Source organism: Diabrotica undecimpunctata, chromosome 3 (genome assembly GCF_040954645.1).
Source record: "Diabrotica undecimpunctata isolate CICGRU chromosome 3, icDiaUnde3, whole genome shotgun sequence".
Classification (NCBI taxonomy): domain Eukaryota; kingdom Metazoa; phylum Arthropoda; class Insecta; order Coleoptera; family Chrysomelidae; genus Diabrotica; species Diabrotica undecimpunctata.
The window spans coordinates 3341372-3364060 of NC_092805.1; the positions used below are offsets into that span (position 1 = coordinate 3341372).

The 22689-nt window shown below is 34.7% G+C and overlaps 1 protein-coding gene across 2 annotated transcripts in view; it reads left to right on the plus strand.

Annotated features, from left to right (window-relative positions):
- Positions 1-22689, plus strand: part of Eip75B (Ecdysone-induced protein 75B) — a 395498-nt gene that overhangs the window by 109324 nt on the left and 263485 nt on the right. Inside the window, exon 1 of one of the 2 annotated variants that reach the window (XM_072525098.1) lies at positions 9045-9069. The exons of the other annotated variant lie outside the window; for it this stretch is intronic. Coding sequence (XP_072381199.1) covers positions 9060-9069 — 10 coding nt within the window. The 5' untranslated portion in view covers positions 9045-9059. Of the gene's footprint in view, positions 1-9044; positions 9070-22689 lie in introns of those variants that run through there. 2 annotated transcript variants of the gene reach the window in all.

A 22689-nucleotide genomic window follows, 5' to 3' on the forward strand; every position in this document is an offset into this window, starting at 1 on the left:
TTGTCTAAAAGTAAATTATATTGTGGAAACACTTTTAATTTTATTGTAGTACTTATATAAATGAGAAACAAATCAAAACACAACTGCTTCGAAGAAATCACACTCTCACAAATACCATTATAAACTGTATATGTTTTCTTTTCGGGCTTTGTAGCTGCTTTGTTAAGCTTTACAGGTAGGTTTATAATACATTTGAATTGACACGTGGAATAACAAAAGCAATATAGCATTTCCTTGACTTCTATTTGTCACCATGACAGTAACCTTCATTTTCCCTCGGCGGCATCGTCGAAAATATTCTTGACTCAAAACAGAATGTTACTCCATATTTCTCATTTCATTTTTCGTAAGAATAGTTCCGTTTATAAGAAGGATAATTTCTTTTTTTTTACAAATACATAATACTGCGCTTGCATTTTTGATTCAAATTACAATTATATTAAATTGCAATTAAAGTTATCCATTTTAAATAAATAACACATTTCAAATAATTTTTTTGTATCTTATCTATTATATATGGCAATCAAACTTTTTTTATAGTTAAAAAAATATTTTTTTTCAATGGTTCCTCTATTTTAAAGATGGCTTCAAAAATTTTTCGTCCAAAAATTACTGCTCCATAGCGGACAGATAATCACTAAAAAATTGATTATACTTAAAAAACAAAATGGCGAATATTTGAAAAAACTGTTCAAAAATCGACCTTTTTCTCCACTTTTTTCAGTCACAAAAATTTTATTGTTAATATTATTTTTTTTTGTCAAATTATGGTAAACTATTATAAAGAAAATCAAAACATACAAAACGCATCAATGTTTATTAAAATCGACCGACTAGATTCGGATATTAACTGTTCACTAGTTTTAAAAATGTAGTTTTTCTCAAAATCTTTAATCTTAAAAAGTTTTGTAACTGAAAAAAGTCGAAAAAACAGTCAATTTTTGAAAATTCTATTGTGGTGTAAGAGCTTGTTTTTTTTGCTGCAGTTCCGTACCTAAGAAGCGATGATTTAATTCTGCGCCAAGTTGTTGTCTTTCTTCCCGGAAACTGTGACATAATTCTTGAAGTTTTCGCATCTTCAAAAGGATTGTCTTCTAATCTGGCCAAAAGCGTACGATCTTTATGAGCAGTAGATATTTTTGGACTTCCAGAACCATGCATTCTTTCGAAAGTTTCTTGTTCTCTCCATCTGTTATCAATATTAAAAACTGTTGTTTTACTTACGTTAAAATGGTTCGCTACGGTAGACAGTGACCAACCATCTTCTAATTTCGTTACAATTGCTTTTATTTCTTTGCTAGCATGTGGAGCCATTTTTTGAGGTTGAACAGTATAAGTTATCTGGCAAATTTTAAGATTTGGCAGTGACAGTGACAGTATGGAAATAATAAGTATTTATCCTTCAAAATACACTGCTTAATTTTCTACAAAGTACGCTTAAGAGTCGTATCAGTTTTTTTAGGAACCAGCTGTACATCCAGTAAGTATTAACCACACTTTTGTAATAACCTTGGTCAAAATTGTAACTTTCACGTTTGCATTGATTAAAGTGGTTATACTTATTTTCGGATAGCACTGATGATAAACTAGTTATTCCGGAAACATTCTGTAATTTAGCCCGATATTTTTTTTTATTAAGATACCTTTTATAAAGGAATTATTTTAAATAAAAATTCTGGTTAAGGTGTTCCCTACTTACTGTTAAAATTTACAGAAAATCATTGCATGTTCATGGAATTCTAAATTAGAAACCTTGGTACACTGCACTACACGCAAATTTATATTTTTTCTACTCTTAGTAGTATTGTTTAAAACCGTTGTAATCTTCTGTATATGCTATGATGAATTTTTAAATCGAGTATTGGGTGATATGAGGTGATTTGCTTTGGCATTCTTCGTTGCTCTAAGATACCTTTTTTCAGATACCACTACGTTGTCTGCTTTCTGAGACATAACCATTGAAGTTAATTGCCTAGCTTACACAGATCCATTCTCTCGCTATACCTGGCTGCCCTCACTTAGTTTAGCCTGCAGGTCGATGTAGTGATCGAAATGTTGTGCGAGGACCTATAAATGAGAATACTAGTTTGAAATCATCTCCAGTCTATGACTTTTAAGTAAGCATTTCAAACAAAAAATACTAACTCTACAATTCAGTCTAACACTTCTCACTAGATTATAACCAAAATCTATAAATTCAATTTGTACGACAACGTTTTAGTTTTAGAACAACAAAACGTAAAAAAATCACTTGTATAGTTATTTAAATGTGGTGGGGTTAAAGGTGGGTGGAACACTATAAAGAACTGCTTACTATCGAAGTAGAAGATCCAAATCAACCACCCCCAGGAGCAAACAATACACCATTGGAGCCTCCATCAATTCAGGAAGTACAGGATGCAATAAAACACCTAAAAAATAATAAATCTCCAGGAAGGGATAGTATACCCGCGGAACTTATGAAATGTGGAGGTGCTACTCTGACTAATCATATATATATATATATATATATATATATATATATATATATATATATATATAATCATACTGAGAGCCTGGAATGAGGAACAAATCCCAGAAGAGTGGTGTATTGGGATCGTTTGCCCGCTACACAAAAAGGGCGATGAATTAGAATGTAGAAACTATAGGGGAATAACCCTCCTTAATACAGCATACAAAATATTTTCGAGTATTTTATATGGTCGCCTGAGTGAATATTCAGAGGAGCTTCTTGGCGAATATCAAAGTGGTTTTAACAGACCAGATCTTTGCGCTAAGGCAAATACTGGAAAAAACCAATGAATTTAATATCGACACATACCATCTTTTCGTAGATTTTAAATCGGCCTATGATAGTGTCCTAAGAAATAAATTGTATGAAGCCATGGATGAATTCTACATCCCCGATAAACTGATAAGATTGGTTAAGGCTACAATGCGTAAAGTTGTTTGCAAAGTCGAAATACAGGACGAACAATCACAGGCATTTGAAACGCATGTTGGGCTGCGACAGGGAGATGTCAAATTTTTTCATATGCAGATGATGTTGATCTAGTTGCCCGCACAACACGCAAGCTAGAAGAAATGTATACCACCTTGTCACACACCTCAAAAAATATGGGCCTGCAAGTAAATGAAAATAAAACTAAGATAATGGCATCAACACCCAACAATAGAGCCAGAAACATCGGCCACCAATTCACGGTTGATAATTCTACCTTTGAAGTGGTGGACAAATTCACATACTTAGGCTCCCTGATCACCAAGGAGAACGTCATGATGGAAGAAATCAAGCGAAGAATAATCCTAGCAAACAAATGCTATTTTGGACTGAGTAGACATATGAGAAGCAGAAACTTAAGCCAAAAAACAAAAATAACCATATACAAAACCCTTATACAACCAGTGTTGACATATGGGTCGGAGGCATGGACCATTTCCAAGGCAGATGAAAATCTCCTGCTTATATTTGAACGAAGGATCCTGAGAAGAATATTTGGTGGCATCTGTGAAAATGGTGTTTGGAGAAGGAGGTACAACTACGAGATATATCACAGATATAAACATATATTTGGTGGTAAAGACGTAGTATCCTTTATAAAAATAGGAAGACTAAGATGGGCAGGACATCTGGCAAGATCACAGCAGAACAACCCTCCTAGAAGAATCCTTATGTCACAACCTGTGGGAAGTAGAAAAAGGGGTAGACCAAAACTCAGATGGAGGGATGGTATAGATGAGGATGGTAGACAAATAGGCGCAGCAAACTGGCAACAGTTGGCAATGGATAGAACTGACTGGCGTAATAGACTTGGGAAGGTCGAGGCTCTTTTATAGGGCTGTAGCACCAATGATGATGATAATAGTTATTTAAATGAAGTCTCCAATTTAATTTTATAGTACACAGACCAGTGGAATAATTTTGAGGCTATAGCAAGTGAATCTGTTTGCAAATCTGAATTCGCTTTAACTGTCTTTAGATTTTTTTTTGTTCCTAAACCTTGTTTTGATAGTTCTAAATTACATAATTGCGTATCTATAGAAAACATTGATTTAATTGTTTTTTCAACAATCTAATTGCTTTAAAAACATCATTGTTACTACGTGTTGAAAGTTAAAAACCGTACATAAATACATCTGTCTCTTCCGACTGCGATATAAAATCACCGCTATTCAACTTGTCGTTATAATTCAACCGCCATTCTCTCCCTATTCGTGCTTTCCTGCCCTGGAAAAGCCGAGCGAAGGGCTGAAAAGCATCCCGGAATGGAGTTCATGGTCAGGTGCGGACATCCACATGTTTCAGCATTCAAGGTTGCTGCCATGGTGATAGATTTTAAGACGAATGCCTGGAATTAAATGAGAGAGCGGCAATTGCCAAGCCTTTGTAATTTAATGCTTGATAGGGAGGATGTTTGAACTGGTACAGAATATCGATACTATTGTATTTAAATTTGATAGCTTGGGGATATGAGAGAGTATTAAATATTCTATCGATTCGGTTTTGATAAAAGTTTTTTTGTCTTCTTCTTATTAATTTAATAGTTTTTCTTTTTATGTAAGGTAAACTATGTAAAATATGTTTCTTCTTCTTCTTCTTTAGGTGCCGTCTTCTTAACGAAGGTTGGCGATGACCTCTGCAAAGTCTTCCCTATTTTGGGCTTTCCTTATTAAACTTTGAAAGTCTAATCCTGTCCAATCTTTGATGTTGCGCAGCCAGGTCATTTGTCGTCTACCCGGGCCGCGGTATTAGATTATATATATCTATAATTATTTAGTTAGTTAATTTGCCTCTATTCTGCTTATTACGATATTCAGTTTTTGTCTTACCTCTACATTTCTCTTTCTATCCAGTCGCAATGATGATAAAAGAATCATTCACATGAAAAAGCGAAAAAGTGTTTAGGATTTTTATTATACACACCTTTTATACACACATTTTTTTTATACCCACCAACCCAAACCCTCTTCAAGGTTTTTGGTTGGTGTGTATTTTATTACGTACAAAGCCCATCCTAGAGTATTGCGAGTTGGCTGGAGTGCAACATAGATGGATGGCAGGCTGAGATGATTTTTTGAGTCCGAGGAGATGGGAGCTGACTGTTTAGCAGTTGTGTATTGGTGTTGCTTTACCAGATTGAGAAGAAAGATATAAACTACAAAAAATTTTTTATAAAAACGGTAAATTTTTTAGTAGAAGGAAGTATGCGGCTATTCCTCAGGAAAACACAGCAAAAATCAATCTCGCCCTCTCCTAGGCTCAGGGAGGGGACTCCGTGTGTTCGGATGTAGATGTTTTTGTGATTTAAATTGATATTTATATAACAAAAAAACAATCATGCTAAGAAATGTAGTAAAAAAGCTCACCTTGCTCATGCATATAGTTCATAGTCTCCATAATCTATAAATTTAAGAAAAAAATTAAGTGACGGTGTATTCTAATAACAAAATTTAAATTGAAAAACGTTTTAAAGATAATATTGATTATCATTCCATCAGAAAATATCCCGATAAATTTCTTCCAGTCGCGTAATCCTCCAAAATTGTTAGAAACCTATAAAAGGTCCAAAAATAAGTGTCCTAAAGTAGGTCTACAAAAACGCCCTTCTTATTTTTATCCGATCAAGTGTTTCCAATGTTTTTTTACAATATTCTGTATTTATTTTCGATCAAAAGTTTCCCGAAGTTTACGTAGGCGCGGCACAGAGTCCCAGATTCCTTGATTTAACTTTGATATCGAACAGGGTGGGTTAACCTTGAACTGGAATACCTAAGTTCATTTACCGGAGTTTGATCCTGCGAATTCAAACCTGCTGCCGCCATCTAGGTGAAAAGCGGCGAACTAATCTGTGCGCTTCAGCAGCATTACGGGCCGTTTTCGAAAGGCGCGTTTTGAAGAACGGTTTTAATAAAAATATTAGGTTGTCACTGTTTAGGGATTTTATATAGTCTGTCAAAAATATGATAATAAAGTATTATATTTAAGATTATTAACTAATTTCAGTATTTCTTAATAAATTTTATCAGATCCTGCAGATTTTCCTGTTTATTTATATTACCAATCGTTCTTATTTCTGCTGTAGTGTGTATAGTTTGAGTCTGTTTCATTTGTAGTTTCTCTTTTGTTTTTCTATGTCTTACAAATTGGTTTTCGTTTGTTTAGAATTGGCGTCCAAAACTAAAACTGTAGTAGTTTTTTTTTTTTATTTTTTTTTTCCAATTTTTTTTATGAATCTTCCAATGAATATAGCGATTTTTTCAAATTTCGTTTAATATCGATATTTGAGTGAACTTCTTATATCCATCAGTTCCATTATTTCAAATTTCCAGATTTCCAAATGTTAATCTTCTAATGTAATTTCCTAATGTTTTGTGGATTTAATGAAAACATATTAGGATGTTTCGAAAAAAAAAGGAACATGACGAATCTATGGAGCAGTAAATGACATAGCTAGAAAAACGCTCCTTGATAGACCTATTGGTCAAAGAAGAAGAGGAACACCCAGAACAACGTTCCTTAATAACATCGATGAAGACATGAGTAATATGGGAATACGAGCCTGGCGGAAAAAGGCCATGGATAGGGACGACTGGAGAGAAATTCTTGAGGAGGCTAGAACCAATACAGGGTTGTAAATCCAGAATGATGGTGATGGACTGGCCTCAGTTCCGAAGAAGGTCTTTTTGCCCATTTCCCTGTATTATGTTATACCTATTTCGGTACTTACAACTTTCTTTATTTTCTTATGGACGCCATGGCTGTTTTTTTGTCCTTCTTCACCTTTTTCTCTTAACTACCCTTTCTTAGAAAATATTTTTTTCCTAATTTTTATATTTATTTTTCAATGGCCTTATGCTTGTTGATTCCTTACGCATACATTACTTCATAGTTACTGGATTTACATGTATATCCTACATTTGTTATTCTAATTTATTCGATGCCATCAAAATCTTGATTTATCTGTTAAATACTTTAATAGCAGTACAGCTTCCTTACCTTCTTTGATTGTCTCCACTTGAGCATTGAAGATTGCTCTTCTTTAGTACCCATGATTATATAACATACTACAGAATTGGTTTAATTGATAAATATTTACTTTATAATCAGTTTTTTACAAGTGTTTTATTTAGAATTTGCAATGGAGAGCTAACCAATTGATGAGGTTTGATGTTTCTCAACGACATTTTCAGTCAAAAGAGTGAAGCCATTTTTCGAGGATGCATGTAAAGCTTTTGTAACCTGAGAACGAAAGAATTTTCTGGCGATAATTTTTCACTCTCAGTGTTCTTCTATATAGAACTGACCAATGATCTCCGTTTTCAAATCGCTACGAATTGTTTTATCATCCCATATCTTGGATCCATGCTTGCCTTTATATAGCCTAATTTGAACAGTCAGAGGAGTGATTGCTGATCCCTAACACCTAGTTGTTTGATTCTGCTTGTGCATATTTCCCTTCTACGTGAATCGGAGGTCCTATATCTTCATTTTCTGCACAAACTTTTTAGAGGCGTAAATCCTTCTTAAATTTTGGCGATATTTAGCAACATATCTGAGATCGTTTCTTTAAAGATTTTCTTGGCTTAAAGCAATAAACATTTCCAATAGATTCCATAGAAAATCAAGCAAGGATGCTGTCTATTTCCGACTTTGTTTAAGTTCTACTTCGAGCAGGCGCTGAAGACGTGGAAAAAGAAATGTAGTGGTATGGGAATATCTCTAAACGACACCACATTGTACACACTGTGCTTTGCAGACGTCCAAATAGTCTTGGCTCAGGACTACAAAGATCTAAAAATATGACACATATATTACTTATATAAACTTATTCAGGATTATCAGAAATGAGGCTTACAAGTAAATGTAAAAAACACAGAAGTGTATAGGAGGTTAACAACAAAATCTAGTTTTGGAAGAGCAACACAAACAAATAAATCACTGTAAAATGTATAAATATCTAGGCACACACATAACCAATGACGGGAATTTGGATGAAGAGATTAAACACATAACAAATAACCAATTAAGACAAGTCATTCGACAATTGAGCAGCATACTTTAGAATAAAACAATTTGGACAGAAAATAAACACAGAATCTAGAATAGCATTGTCAAAAGCATTGTTACATATGGAAGCGAAATATGGCCACTGAAAAAGAAAGCCATAAAGAATTTGGAAGCAACAGAAATGGATTCAGGCCGGAAAATCAAGATTAGACAGAGTTAAAAACGAAAGAATTCGGGAAATAATGGACGTTAAACATAGAAGTACAAAGTACGGCAGAATCAACCAACTAAGATAGTACGGGCAATTACAAAGAAAGGATGACAGCAGAATCCCAAAAAAAATATTAAACTGGACACAGCAAGGAAAACAAAAGGCAGGCAGAGATTAAGTTGGAGAGAAGGAGTCGACAAGGATATAAAAGCGAGAGGAATAGAAGAGTACCTTCTGAATGACCGAGACCAATGGAAGCTGGAAATTAGAAAACTGCAAAGAACGTTATAAACTCAGTGTATAATACATCCATAGCAAATTCCTGGATGACATTAAATTTTGCATTTAATTTGAGCCTCTTACTTGTTACTAATTATATATTTTTTAAGAATGATTTGTATGCATCAGCATATTTATAAGTATATATAGAAAATAGCGCAGGAGGTTTTCTGAGTTTTCTGTTCGTAAAGTATTCTTAAACTTTATTAAATATATTTTGTACAGTTTTCCGGGCCCGTAAACTTTCCCCAAGGCCTTTCGCGCGCATGTGCATTATCAAAATCGATGTAGCCTGCACTTGGCCTTCAAATTTCGCGGGGCAAAGACACGTGGTGCTGAGGGTTTTCACCCCCAGTTTTCCCGGGCAAATGACTAATGGGAATTTTTTCGGTATTTCCGTGTTGTGTTTTGCCTCGAGAACGTTCTAGTAACCACCCCACGTCATGCAATGTCTATTTTCGAAGTGAATCACATAAATTTAGCCTTAGTAATCATATGGGGAAGGTCGTTGAAGTTCGGAGTTGACAGCTGAACGAGTTTTTTAAAAGTGCTCGACGTAGAATGTATCCAGGTACTTTAGAAATAAAATAGTTTGATATTTGCACAGAAAGATGTTAGAGAAAGCTTTTTCATCTCCCCAAAAGTAGATATTTTGGCTGACATTAAATAAAGTAGCGAATACCGAATTAGGTTATGTATTGTTTATTTACGGTAATTTAAAAGACATTTTTCATTTTTGTTCAAGATGACATGACATTACTTTCTAAAATTGCCTGGTTAGAAAATATTTATTTGCTATTCTCAGAATGTGTTCTTAAAGGCGCATACAATATGGCAGCAAATAATCTTTCTTAAATAAGGTCACAGCTAGTTCATCATTTTTTCTATATATCTATTCATATATTTTACATTTGGTACACCAATACTTTTTTGACTGTCTTAATATTTTTGTTCGTCAAGTAAATCCTTTAGTATCAAATACAATCGATAAATAATTTGGTTAAATTAAGCTCATCCATCAGTTGGTCATGTTATATTCATTATGCTCGATTTGGAAATGAATTAGTGCACAGTTTATGTGACAAATAATTATAACTATCTGAAACGTGCATTTCCATAACGTAGTAAGTGCCAAATTATAAATTTTTCAGGAGGAGTAAAAAACAGTTTTTTATCGAACATGTTTATTTCTTATAATGTAACATACTGAAAAAGGATTAGTTTAAAGGTATTATATAATACAAACATACCGCAAAGGAACAATAAACAAAGCTTACTTAAAAAAAAAATTCAAAAATCTGTCAGGTCAAAACGTTGTAAGTGCCATCAGGTTTGCAAGTCAAAACGTTTTAAGTGCCAGATTTTTAACCGTTGTTTCCTACAGTAGAAACTTGCCCTGGTTGACCTAATTTTTCTTTAAAGTACTTCTTGGCATCATCGTGAAGATAAGGGAGCATTTTTTCAATATCTGTTCTTTTTTTCTCTGGGATACCAAAGTGAGTTCTAGTTTTTTGAAAGTCTATGATTTTAAAGTCTTCTAATGTAACTCCAGATTTGAGTACATTGGTCTCACTCCATCCAGCGAGCTCACTATGTCCTTTAGCCACCATCACCGTACCAAATTTCTCTCTTGTAAGACGAAAGTAGATATACTATGTATATCTGAGCGCAACCCCTAAATCGCATCCCCTAAAATCGCAACCCCCGGTCGTAAGTTCCAAACGGCTTAACGTAGGATGACGTACGAGGGCTCGTTGGAAAGGGGATGAAAAATGGGGTTGAACGCAGTATGTGCCGTGCGCATCGGAGCATGCCAAAAGGTCATTACGTCATATCTTTGTTTCTATTGGTCCGATCGTGACGTACGAGGGCTCGTTGGAACGGGGAGGAGACGGGGAATACTTTGACACAAAAAACAAAGATGGCAGCAGTGCCAAATGGGCGCTAGAACGTATCTTCGTTGCTATTGGTCCGATCATGACGTACAAGGGGTCGTTGGAAAGGGGGTGAAAAATGGGGTTGAACGCAGTATATGCCGTGCGCATCAAATCATGCCAAAAGGGCATTATTAGGTATCTTTGTGTCTATTGGTCCGATCGTGACGTACGAGGGGTCGTTGGAACGGGGAGGAGACGGAGAATAATTTGACATAAAAAACAAAGATGGCAGCATTGCCAAATGGGCGCTAAAACGTATCTTCGTTGCTATTGGCCTGATTTTGACGTATGAGGTGTCAAATGAAAGCGTTGGTGACACAGAAGCCATGTCAACGTTCAGTATGAACATTCTTCTTCTTCTTTTCCGTACAGTGCCTAAGAGAACGTGACATTCGACGTAGAACGTGACATTCGACGCAGGACGTGACATTCGACGTAGAACGTGAAATGTCACGTGACATTCGACGCAGGACGTGACATTCGACGTAGAACGTGAAATGTCACGTGACATTCGACGCAGGACGTGACATTCGATGCAGAACGTGAAATGACGTGACATTCGACGCAGGACGTGACATTCGACGCAGGACGTGACATTCGACGTAAAACGTGAAATGTCACGTGACATTCGACGTAGAACGTGACATTCGACGCAGGACGTGACATTCTACGTAGAACATATTTCTTCGTTGCTATTGGCCTGATTTTGACGTATGAGGTGTCAAATGAAAGCGTTGGTGACACAGAAGCCATGTCAACGTTCAGTATGAACATTCTTCTTCTTCTTTTCCGTACAGTGCCTAAGAGAACGTGACATTCGACGTAGAACGTGACATTCGACGCAGGACGTGACATTCGACGTAGAACGTGAAATGTCACGTGACATTCGACGCAGGACGTGACATTCGACGTAGAACGTGAAATGTCACGTGACATTCGACGCAGGACGTGACATTCGATGCAGAACGTGAAATGACGTGACATTCGACGCAGGACGTGACATTCGACGCAGGACGTGACATTCGACGTAGAACGTGAAATGTCACGTGACATTCGACGTAGAACGTGACATTCGACGCAGGACGTGACATTCTACGTAGAACATATTTCTTCGTTGCTATTGGCCTGATTTTGACGTATGAGGTGTCAAATGAAAGCGTTGGTGACACACAGAAGCCATGTCAACGTTCAGTATGAACATTCTTCTTCTTCTTCTTGTCCGTACAGTGCCTAAGAAAACGTGACATCCGACGTAGAACGTGACATTCGACGCAGAACGTGAAATTTCGTGACATTCGACGCAGGACGTGTCATTCGACGCAGGACGTGACATTCGACATAGAACGTGAAATGACGTGACATTCGATGCAGAATGTAACAGGGTGTCAAAGAGATCTTATACATAGAATTTTATTAAATCAAACATCACAATGTAATTCATCATTCAAAATCCTTTAATTTGATGGGTCATACGTCGATTTCCGCTTATCCGTTCAAAAGATATATGGTAAGGTGTCATAACGACCGTTGTAATAACTTGGTCGAACTATAAATGCTTATTTATTGTTATTAACATTAAAACAAAACCATTGGCATAGAAAAATCTCTTATCGCAGTTTGATCTCTAGCAAACCCTAACTCGCTCAATTTTGCACCAAGTGCTCCGTGCAGTATACCATTAGAAAGGTATTTTCATGTATATTACGAAAATTACCGACCAAGTGCGATACGATCATTATTTATGGCTAAAAACATCATAAAACGAACCAACGTCAAATTCCCAATTCTCTTGTACTAATACAAATTATATCTTTATAAAATTTATCTAGAAACTTGCCATATAAAACGTGACATTCTACGTAGAACATATTCAGTAGTAATGCGTAGGAGAAATATACACATCTTTCATTAAAATATCTTTTATTATTGAGTTACATATAGATACAAGTTATATATACAACACTGAAACTTTTATATTAAAAAAAGACATAGACATGTACAAGTATTGTTTATTTACATTACATTAGTACCAAAAAAGCACTTCTTTATAATCTTCCTCCATCTTTAGTAAGCGATTGGGATATGCCAGCCAAAATCGTCCCTTTTTCACAAAACCTAGTAGTTCAAGTAGCGTTTTACTCAGGTAACCTCTATTCAAATATCGGATAAGGGTATTTCGTCGATCAGTATTTTTAATTATGTGATGTAATTTAATTTGAACGTCGTCCGTTAATGCCTCAATTTGCGTTTTTATGTGTAAAAGTCGTTGTTCTCTAAGTATTCGTTCTGCTTCCAATCTCCTTTGATCTTCAATTCGCAGGTTTGTCAATTGTTCTTTACATGATTCACATAATATGTACTCAGTCCTAGTATCGATCCAATCGTTCATTTTGAATATTTCTATACAACCGCAAGGTTTTATAGTTTCACTTATTGTCTCATAAGGCATTGTGTATCCTAACCAGAGGAATAAATGTAAGAGACTTCTGAAGAGGTATCCGAAACGTTTAAGAAAAGAACTAGCATACTCCAGAGTGCTATTCTCTGCATACACAGACACAGAGAGCAACAATAAGGCATGTAAACAGACCAGCACCTTGATTTATACTAATTTCCAAAAAATTGTTAATACGGTTATTTATACAAAAATCCAAACACACACATCTTCTGACTGAAGAAGGTAAGAAATAGTTACATAGACTGTACTCGTAAAATATGTTTGCAAGTTAAATGGTCTCGTCCAACAGTACTTGATCCTAACCTTAAATATGATTGGCTATATGTATATGGTTTTTCCGATGACTAAACGATCTTTCTAACTATTCTTTAAAGGTGTATTTTTCGCTACTTATTATTTAACATTTTAAGTCGTAAATGTATTGCAGTTTCGCTAAAAAACTTTTTATTCTTTACAATTCTAACATAATATTTCTTAAAAACATATCTTTTACACTTTTAATTATATACAGATACAAGTTTAGATATTAGAGTTTTTAATTGTTGTAAGATATTTTCGGTTGGACAAGGCACTTCAAAAAGATTCCAATTAAATGATCCTGCTGCAATAACTTTTCTCCAAAAATTGTTAATACAGTTATTTATACAAAAATCCACGGCACTAAGCTTGAAACGTCTAAAAAACTCAACGTACGACAACGAGCAAGGTATCGATGGAAAGTGGCGGTGAGAACGAATATGTTAAGATAAAAATCAAACGTAAAGACATTGCCAAAGGACACTAAGTTTGTAACGCCCAAACAACTCAACGTACGACAACGTGCAAGGTATCTATGGAAAGGGGAGCTGGTAATAATTATGTTAAGATAAACATCTAACGAAAAGACATTGCTAAAAGGACACTAAGCTTAAAACGTCTAAACAACTCAACGTAAGACAACGTGCAAGATATCGATGAAAAGGGTAGGTGGTAATGATTATGTTAAGAAAAAAAAAAACGAAAAGAAAATGCCAAAACTGCATTAAGCTTGAAACGTCCAAACGGCTCAACGTGCAATTAAGCTTGAAACGTCCAAACGGCTCAACGTGCAAGGTATTGATGGATAAGGGAGATTGTAACGAATATGTTAAGATAAAAATAAAGCGCAAAGACATTGCCAAAAAGACACTAAGCTTGAAACGTCTAAACAACTTAACGTACGACAACGTGCAAGGTATCGATGGAAAGTGGCGGTGAGAACGAATATGTTAAGATACAAATCAAATGTAAAGACATTGCCAAAGGACACTAAGTTTGTAACGTCCAAACAACTCAACGTACGACAACGTGCAAGGTATCGATGGAAAGGGGAGGTGGTAATGATTATGTTAAGATAAAAATCAAACCAAAAGACATTGCTAAAAGGACACTAAGCCTGAAACGTCCAAACAACTCAACATACGACAACGTGCAAGGTATCGATGGAAAGGGGAGGTGGTAATGATTTTGTTAAGATAAAAATCAAACGAAAAGACATTGCTAAAAGGACACTAAGCTTAAAACGTCTAAACAACTCAACGTAAGACAACGTGCAAGATATCGATGGAAATGGTAGGTGGTAATGAATGTGTTAAAATAAAAAAAGGCAAAGACAATGCCAAAACTGCATTAAGCTTGAAACGTTCAAACGGTTCAAAGTGCAAGGTATTGATGGATAAAAATAAAGCGTAAAGACATTGCCCAAAGGACACTAAGCTTGAAACGTCTAAACAACTTAACGTACGACAACGTGTAAGGTATCGATGGAAAGGGAAGGTGAGAACGAATATGTTAAGATAAAAAGCAAACGCAAAGACAACGGTACTAAGCTTGAAACGTCTAAACAACTCAACGTACGACAATGTGCAAGGTATCGATGGAAAGGGTAGGTGTTATTAAATATGTTAAGATAAAAAGCAAACGCAAAAACAATGCCAAAACGGCAATAAGCTTGAAACGTCTAAACAACTCAACGTACGACAACGTGGAAGGTATCGATGGAAAGGGGAGGTGGTAATGAATGTGTTAAGGTAAAAATCAAACGTAAAGACATTGTCAAAAGGACACTAAGCTTATAAGTCTAAACGGCTCAACGTACAATAGCGTGCAAGGGGTAGAAATGCAAATATCGATAGAAAAGGGGTGGTCACAAACATGCTAAAACAAAACACAAATGCATAAACATTGCCAAAACTACACTTCAGCAAATCTTTGTTGTTATTAGTCAGATTACTACGTGTAACACGTTAACTGAAAGAGGAGCGATATTTAATACGTAAACACAAAAATCAAAAGACAAAGACATTATCAAAACGGCACTATATCGGATCTTTGTTGCTACTAATCGGATATAGAAAATAATAATCAAAGCAGTCTACATGCAAACATTAAAAAACATCGAAAATCATGAGCGACAACACGTAATAAAAATACTTTAAAAAACATCAAAAATCATGAAAGGCAACACGCAAAAAGTAATAAACACATACAGCCAAGAAAATAATATTCACAAGCAGTACACATCAAAGAAAATACGGTTAAGATACATACTCAATTATGCAAACGAGACATGAACCTGTAAATTAACAACAAAGAATTGTAAAAACGTAGCGAGTACATACCCAGACAGGCGTAATCTTTGGAAAAAAAAAAACGAGAGACAACCAAACAAAAATTTGTGAAATATGCTCAAATACAACAAAACTATGTTAAATACTATCAAAATAAATACCCGCAAAGAAAAATGAACAAAGTATAGCGTGAACAATGGTAAAATATAATAAACTATGTAAACTACAGTAAAAAAAAAAAACACCCTACAAATAAAGAAGAAGCAAAAAAAAAATAACATAAAACATAACAGAAGAGGTACTAGTGTGTACAACAATTTAAAAAAAAGTAATAAACACGTACTGAGGGCTAGCAAATAATGTTCAAATAAAATCGACATACAATGAAGTAATAAAACACTTATCGATGGATAGGAACTAATGATCAAAGCAGTCGACATACAGTAAAAAATACATTTGAAAAACATCAAACTTATAAGAGGCGACACGCAAAAAGTAATAAGCACCAATCGACTAATAGGAAATAATGATCAAAGCAGGTGACATGCAATGAAAATACATTAAAAAATATCAAAATTATAAGAGGAAACATACAAAACAGTAATAAACACCTACCCGTCGGAAAGGTAATAAAATACAGTTAATTCAATAAAACATATTGAATTATGCTAAAAACGAGACATAAGACAGACAATTAGCGACAAATAGCAAAGAACATCAAAAAATGATTACAAATACCTGAGTATATATCCGATAGATGTAATCTTTGGAAAAACGAGACAAAAAGAAGGAACTTCTGTGAAATATGTTAAAATACAATAAAACTATATAAACTACAGTTAAAAAATAATTACCTACAAAGAAATAAACGAAAAAAATATATATATATAATGAACAAACATATCTTAAAACAGAAGAGGTGTTAATATGTAAAACAAGAAGGGTTACAACCTCACGGCAAAATACCGTCTAACAAAAAAAAAAGCAAAGGGCAAGCCGCCTAAACACAATAACAATAAAATAAATTATTAAAAATAATTATTTCTAGCAGCCGTAAAAAGAAATAATGCATAAAGTCAACGAAATACCGTGAAAAATATATGAAAAACATCAAAAAACATACACACAAAATGTAAAAAAATGGAAAAAGCAATCTAGCATTTAACATGTAATGGCAGCAATAAAAAACGTCAAAAAAGGACAAGAGGTGTTGACATAAACAAAAATTACTTGTCACCGTCCCACGGCAAAAGAAATTAGTGCATAAGTCATCGAAATACAGTGAAAACACAGAAATATCTACCAAAATACTGCTAAGGGTAAAGGTAAAAACAGTGCCAAAATAGTAGAGTAGAGCTAGACGTAATCTTTGGAAAAATGAGACAACCGAACGAAAATCTGTGAAATATGCTCAAATACAATAAACTTATGTAAACTGCTGTCGCAAATAAAGAACTGCAAAGAAATAAACAAATATACAGGGGTGATATGCTAAAAAATAATAAAAACTACATGTAAATTATTTTCAAAAATAAACACCTGCAAGGAAAGAAGCACAATCTAAAGCGAAAAAAAAAAAAATGCTGAAATATAATAAAAATATTTAAAATACAGTCACAAATAAATACCTGCAAAAGAAATAAGCAAATATATAACGAAAAACAGAATACAGCATGCGTTTTATGTAAAAATAAGCAACTATATATGATAATCAGTACTTGTCTGAGTAAACACTATTTGCGAAAACACTCACACTACGGCTGCAGAAGCTTGGATATTGTCTATGTACAGAACACATCGACCCCAGTGTTCTCAGAAAATAACACAGAAACAGTAGACACACTAACAGTGGATGTATGTTGCAGATGCTACAGACTCTGTCACTGTAGTGTCACACGCCGTTTATACCGTTAAATATCACAGAATACTAGCGGTGTGTAACAATATAGTTTCTGAAGGATACGACGTTTAATTTTGATGACTGAACACTTACATACTGATTTGAAAACTGTACAACCAATTGCTTCCACCCCATGTATTGATAACAAAAAACCGATAACTTGAAAAAACACATAAACATGTTTACTATTTTGGCGAATTTTCTAGGCTGGGATTATGAACAAATAATGGATCACACAATATTCGTTCAATCTAAATCAAAAATAGTCTCAATACAAGCAAAAATAAGAGTGTATAAAATAATAATTCGTCCCACAATAACGTATGGAAGCGAGACATGGACTCTGAACCAGCGGGAAACGACAAAATTACTGGTACTGGAAAGAAAGATACTGCGGACTATCTATGGGCCTTGCAGAGAAGAGACAACAGGAGAATAGAGAAGAAGACACAATGATGAACTTTAGACAGTTTATGGAGATGAAAATATAGTACGCTACATTAAAGCAAACCGAATAAGATGGGCGGGCTACGTACTAAGATCGAGTGACGAAAGACTCCTGAACGTCACATTCTGGGAAAGGCCCGATGGCAGAAGGTCAGTTGGTCGCCCAAGAAAGAGATGGAGTAGCCAGTGATCAACGCAAAATGGGAATACAGCAATGGGAAATAGCTACTCAGGACAGACAACAATGGAGGGAAATAGTAAACGCGGCCAAGACTCACATAGAGTTGTAGAGCCAAATGATGATGATGATTATGACAATATTCTTTCAGGAATTGCGGTTTTCGATCTAACCACGAGACTGTAAGAAAACAATAACTAGTAATGTACTACACAAAAACAATTAAATTTATCATCTGTAGTTTCAAATGAAATTAGGAAATAACAATTACCTAAATATGCCAAATAGCCAATAAGGCCTGTCGTTCGATAGATCCAATAATATGTTATTTTTATTGGCAAAAAAAAAATCAACCGAATCGACTGCTTTGACAAAACACAAAAAATATTTGTAATAGAACCACTGAAAGACCAAAAGACCGATATTATCGGTCAACAAAACCAATAGTGATCGATAGGGTCTGTGACAAGCAAACGCAAGGACAATGCCAAAACGGCACTAAGCTTGAAACGTCCAAACGGCTCAACACCCAACAACGTGCAAGGTATCGATGGAACGGGGAGGTGGTAACGTATATGTTAAGATAAAAATAAAACGCAAAGATATTGAAAAAACGGTACTAAGCTTGTAAAGTCCAAATGGCTCAACGTACAACAATCTGCTACTAAATGACATCGACAAATAGAATACCATTTTACGTTAGAAGCATATACTAGAAGAGCAAAGTCACTCTCATTTAAGATTAAATGATACCATTCTCTTGGTGACTCTTCGTAATCATTTACCATCTAAATAGATGGTAAATGTATTAGGTTAGATGGTCTCTGCATACCTCTGTCTACGTGTTACAGATGGTTCTGTGTGCCTCTGCATGTCTCTGCGTACCTCTGTCTACGTATCACAGATGGCTCTGTGTGTCTCTGCGTCGAATATCACATCATTCATGTTATTTCACGTGACATTTAACGTTTACATGAATCACGTGACATTCGACGCAGGACGTGACATTTCACGTGAAATGTCACGTGAAATAACATGAATGATGTGATATTCGACGCAGAGACACACAGAGCCATCTGTGATACGTAGACAGAGGTACGCAGAGACATGCAGAGGCACACAGAACCATCTGTAACACGTAGACAGAGGTATGCAGAGACCATCTAACCTAATACATTTACCATCTATTTAGATGGTAAATGATTACGAAGAGTCACCAAGAGAATGGTATCATTTAATCTTAAATGAGAGTGACTTTGCTCTTCTAGTATATGCTTCTAACGTAAAATGGTATTCTATTTGTCGATGTCATTTAGTAGCAGATTGTTGTACGTTGAGCCATTTGGACTTTACAAGCTTAGTACCGTTTTTTCAATATCTTTGCGTTTTATTTTTATCTTAACATATACGTTACCACCTCCCCGTTCCATCGATACCTTGCACGTTGTTGGGTGTTGAGCCGTTTGGACGTTTCAAGCTTAGTGCCGTTTTGGCATTGTCCTTGCGTTTGCTTGTCACAGACCCTATCGATCACTATTGGTTTTGTTGACCGATAATATCGGTCTTTTGGTCTTTCAGTGGTTCTATTACAAATATTTTTTGTGTTTTGTCAAAGCAGTCGATTCGGTTGATTTTTTTTTTGCCAATAAAAATAACATATTATTGGATCTATCGAACGACAGGCCTTATTGGCTATTTGGCATATTTAGGTAATTGTTATTTCCTAATTTCATTTGAAACTACAGATGATAAATTTAATTGTTTTTGTGTAGTACATTACTAGTTATTGTTTTCTTACAGTCTCGTGGTTAGATCGAAAACCGCAATTCCTGAAAGAATATTGTCATAATCATCATCATCATTTGGCTCTACAACTCTATGTGAGTCTTGGCCGCGTTTACTATTTCCCTCCATTGTTGTCTGTCCTGAGTAGCTATTTCCCATTGCTGTATTCCCATTTTGCGTTGATCACTGGCTACTCCATCTCTTTCTTGGGCGACCAACTGACCTTCTGCCATCGGGCCTTTCCCAGAATGTGGCGTTCAGGAGTCTTTCGTCACTCGATCTTAGTACGTAGCCCGCCCATCTTATTCGGTTTGCTTTAATGTAGCGTACTATATTTTCATCTCCATAAACTGTCTAAAGTTCATCATTGTGTCTTCTTCTCTATTCTCCTGTTGTCTCTTCTCTGCAAGGCCCATAGATAGTCCGCAGTATCTTTCTTTCCAGTACCAGTAATTTTGTCGTTTCCCGCTGGTTCAGAGTCCATGTCTCGCTTCCATACGTTATTGTGGGACGAATTATTATTTTATACACTCTTATTTTTGCTTGTATTGAGACTATTTTTGATTTAGATTGAACGAATATTGTGTGATCCATTATTTGTTCATAATCCCAGCCTAGAAAATTCGCCAAAATAGTAAACATGTTTATGTGTTTTTTCAAGTTATCGGTTTTTTGTTATCAATACATGGGGTGGAAGCAATTGGTTGTACAGTTTTCAAATCAGTATGTAAGTGTTCAGTCATCAAAATTAAACGTCGTATCCTTCAGAAACTATATTGTTACACACCGCTAGTATTCTGTGATATTTAACGGTATAAACGGCGTGTGACACTACAGTGACAGAGTCTGTAGCATCTGCAACATACATCCACTGTTAGTGTGTCTACTGTTTCTGTGTTATTTTCTGAGAACACTGGGGTCGATGTGTTCTGTACATAGACAATATCCAAGCTTCTGCAGCCGTAGTGTGAGTGTTTTCGCAAATAGTGTTTACTCAGACAAGTACTGATTATCATATATAGTTGCTTATTTTTACATAAAACGCATGCTGTATTCTGTTTTTCGTTATATATTTGCTTATTTCTTTTGCAGGTATTTATTTGTGACTGTATTTTAAATATTTTTATTATATTTCAGCATTTTTTTTTTTTCGCTTTAGATTGTGCTTCTTTCCTTGCAGGTGTTTATTTTTGAAAATAATTTACATGTAGTTTTTATTATTTTTTAGCATATCACCCCTGTATATTTGTTTATTTCTTTGCAGTTCTTTATTTGCGACAGCAGTTTACATAAGTTTATTGTATTTGAGCATATTTCACAGATTTTCGTTCGGTTGTCTCATTTTTCCAAAGATTACGTCTAGCTCTACTCTACTATTTTGGCACTGTTTTTACCTTTACCCTTAGCAGTATTTTGGTAGATATTTCTGTGTTTTCACTGTATTTCGATGACTTATGCACTAATTTCTTTTGCCGTGGGACGGTGACAAGTAATTTTTGTTTATGTCAACACCTCTTGTCCTTTTTTGACGTTTTTTATTGCTGCCATTACATGTTAAATGCTAGATTGCTTTTTCCATTTTTTTACATTTTGTGTGTATGTTTTTTGATGTTTTTCATATATTTTTCACGGTATTTCGTTGACTTTATGCATTATTTCTTTTTACGGCTGCTAGAAATAATTATTTTTAATAATTTATTTTATTGTTATTGTGTTTAGGCGGCTTGCCCTTTGCTTTTTTTTTTGTTAGACGGTATTTTGCCGTGAGGTTGTAACCCTTCTTGTTTTACATATTAACACCTCTTCTGTTTTAAGATATGTTTGTTCATTATATATATATATATATTTTTTTCGTTTATTTCTTTGTAGGTAATTATTTTTTAACTGTAGTTTATATAGTTTTATTGTATTTTAACATATTTCACAGAAGTTCCTTCTTTTTGTCTCGTTTTTCCAAAGATTACATCTATCGGATATATACTCAGGTATTTGTAATCATTTTTTGATGTTCTTTGCTATTTGTCGCTAATTGTCTGTCTTATGTCTCGTTTTTAGCATAATTCAATATGTTTTATTGAATTAACTGTATTTTATTACCTTTCCGACGGGTAGGTGTTTATTACTGTTTTGTATGTTTCCTCTTATAATTTTGATATTTTTTAATGTATTTTCATTGCATGTCACCTGCTTTGATCATTATTTCCTATTAGTCGATTGGTGCTTATTACTTTTTGCGTGTCGCCTCTTATAAGTTTGATGTTTTTCAAATGTATTTTTTACTGTATGTCGACTGCTTTGATCATTAGTTCCTATCCATCGATAAGTGTTTTATTACTTCATTGTATGTCGATTTTATTTGAACATTATTTGCTAGCCCTCAGTACGTGTTTATTACTTTTTTTTAAATTGTTGTACACACTAGTACCTCTTCTGTTATGTTTTATGTTATTTTTTTTTTGCTTCTTCTTTATTTGTAGGGTGTTTTTTTTTTACTGTAGTTTACATAGTTTATTATATTTTACCATTGTTCACGCTATACTTTGTTCATTTTTCTTTGCGGGTATTTATTTTGATAGTATTTAACATAGTTTTGTTGTATTTGAGCATATTTCACAAATTTTTGTTTGGTTGTCTCTCGTTTTTTTTTTTCCAAAGATTACGCCTGTCTGGGTATGTACTCGCTACGTTTTTACAATTCTTTGTTGTTAATTTACAGGTTCATGTCTCGTTTGCATAATTGAGTATGTATCTTAACCGTATTTTCTTTGATGTGTACTGCTTGTGAATATTATTTTCTTGGCTGTATGTGTTTATTACTTTTTGCGTGTTGCCTTTCATGATTTTTGATGTTTTTTAAAGTATTTTTATTACGTGTTGTCGCTCATGATTTTCGATGTT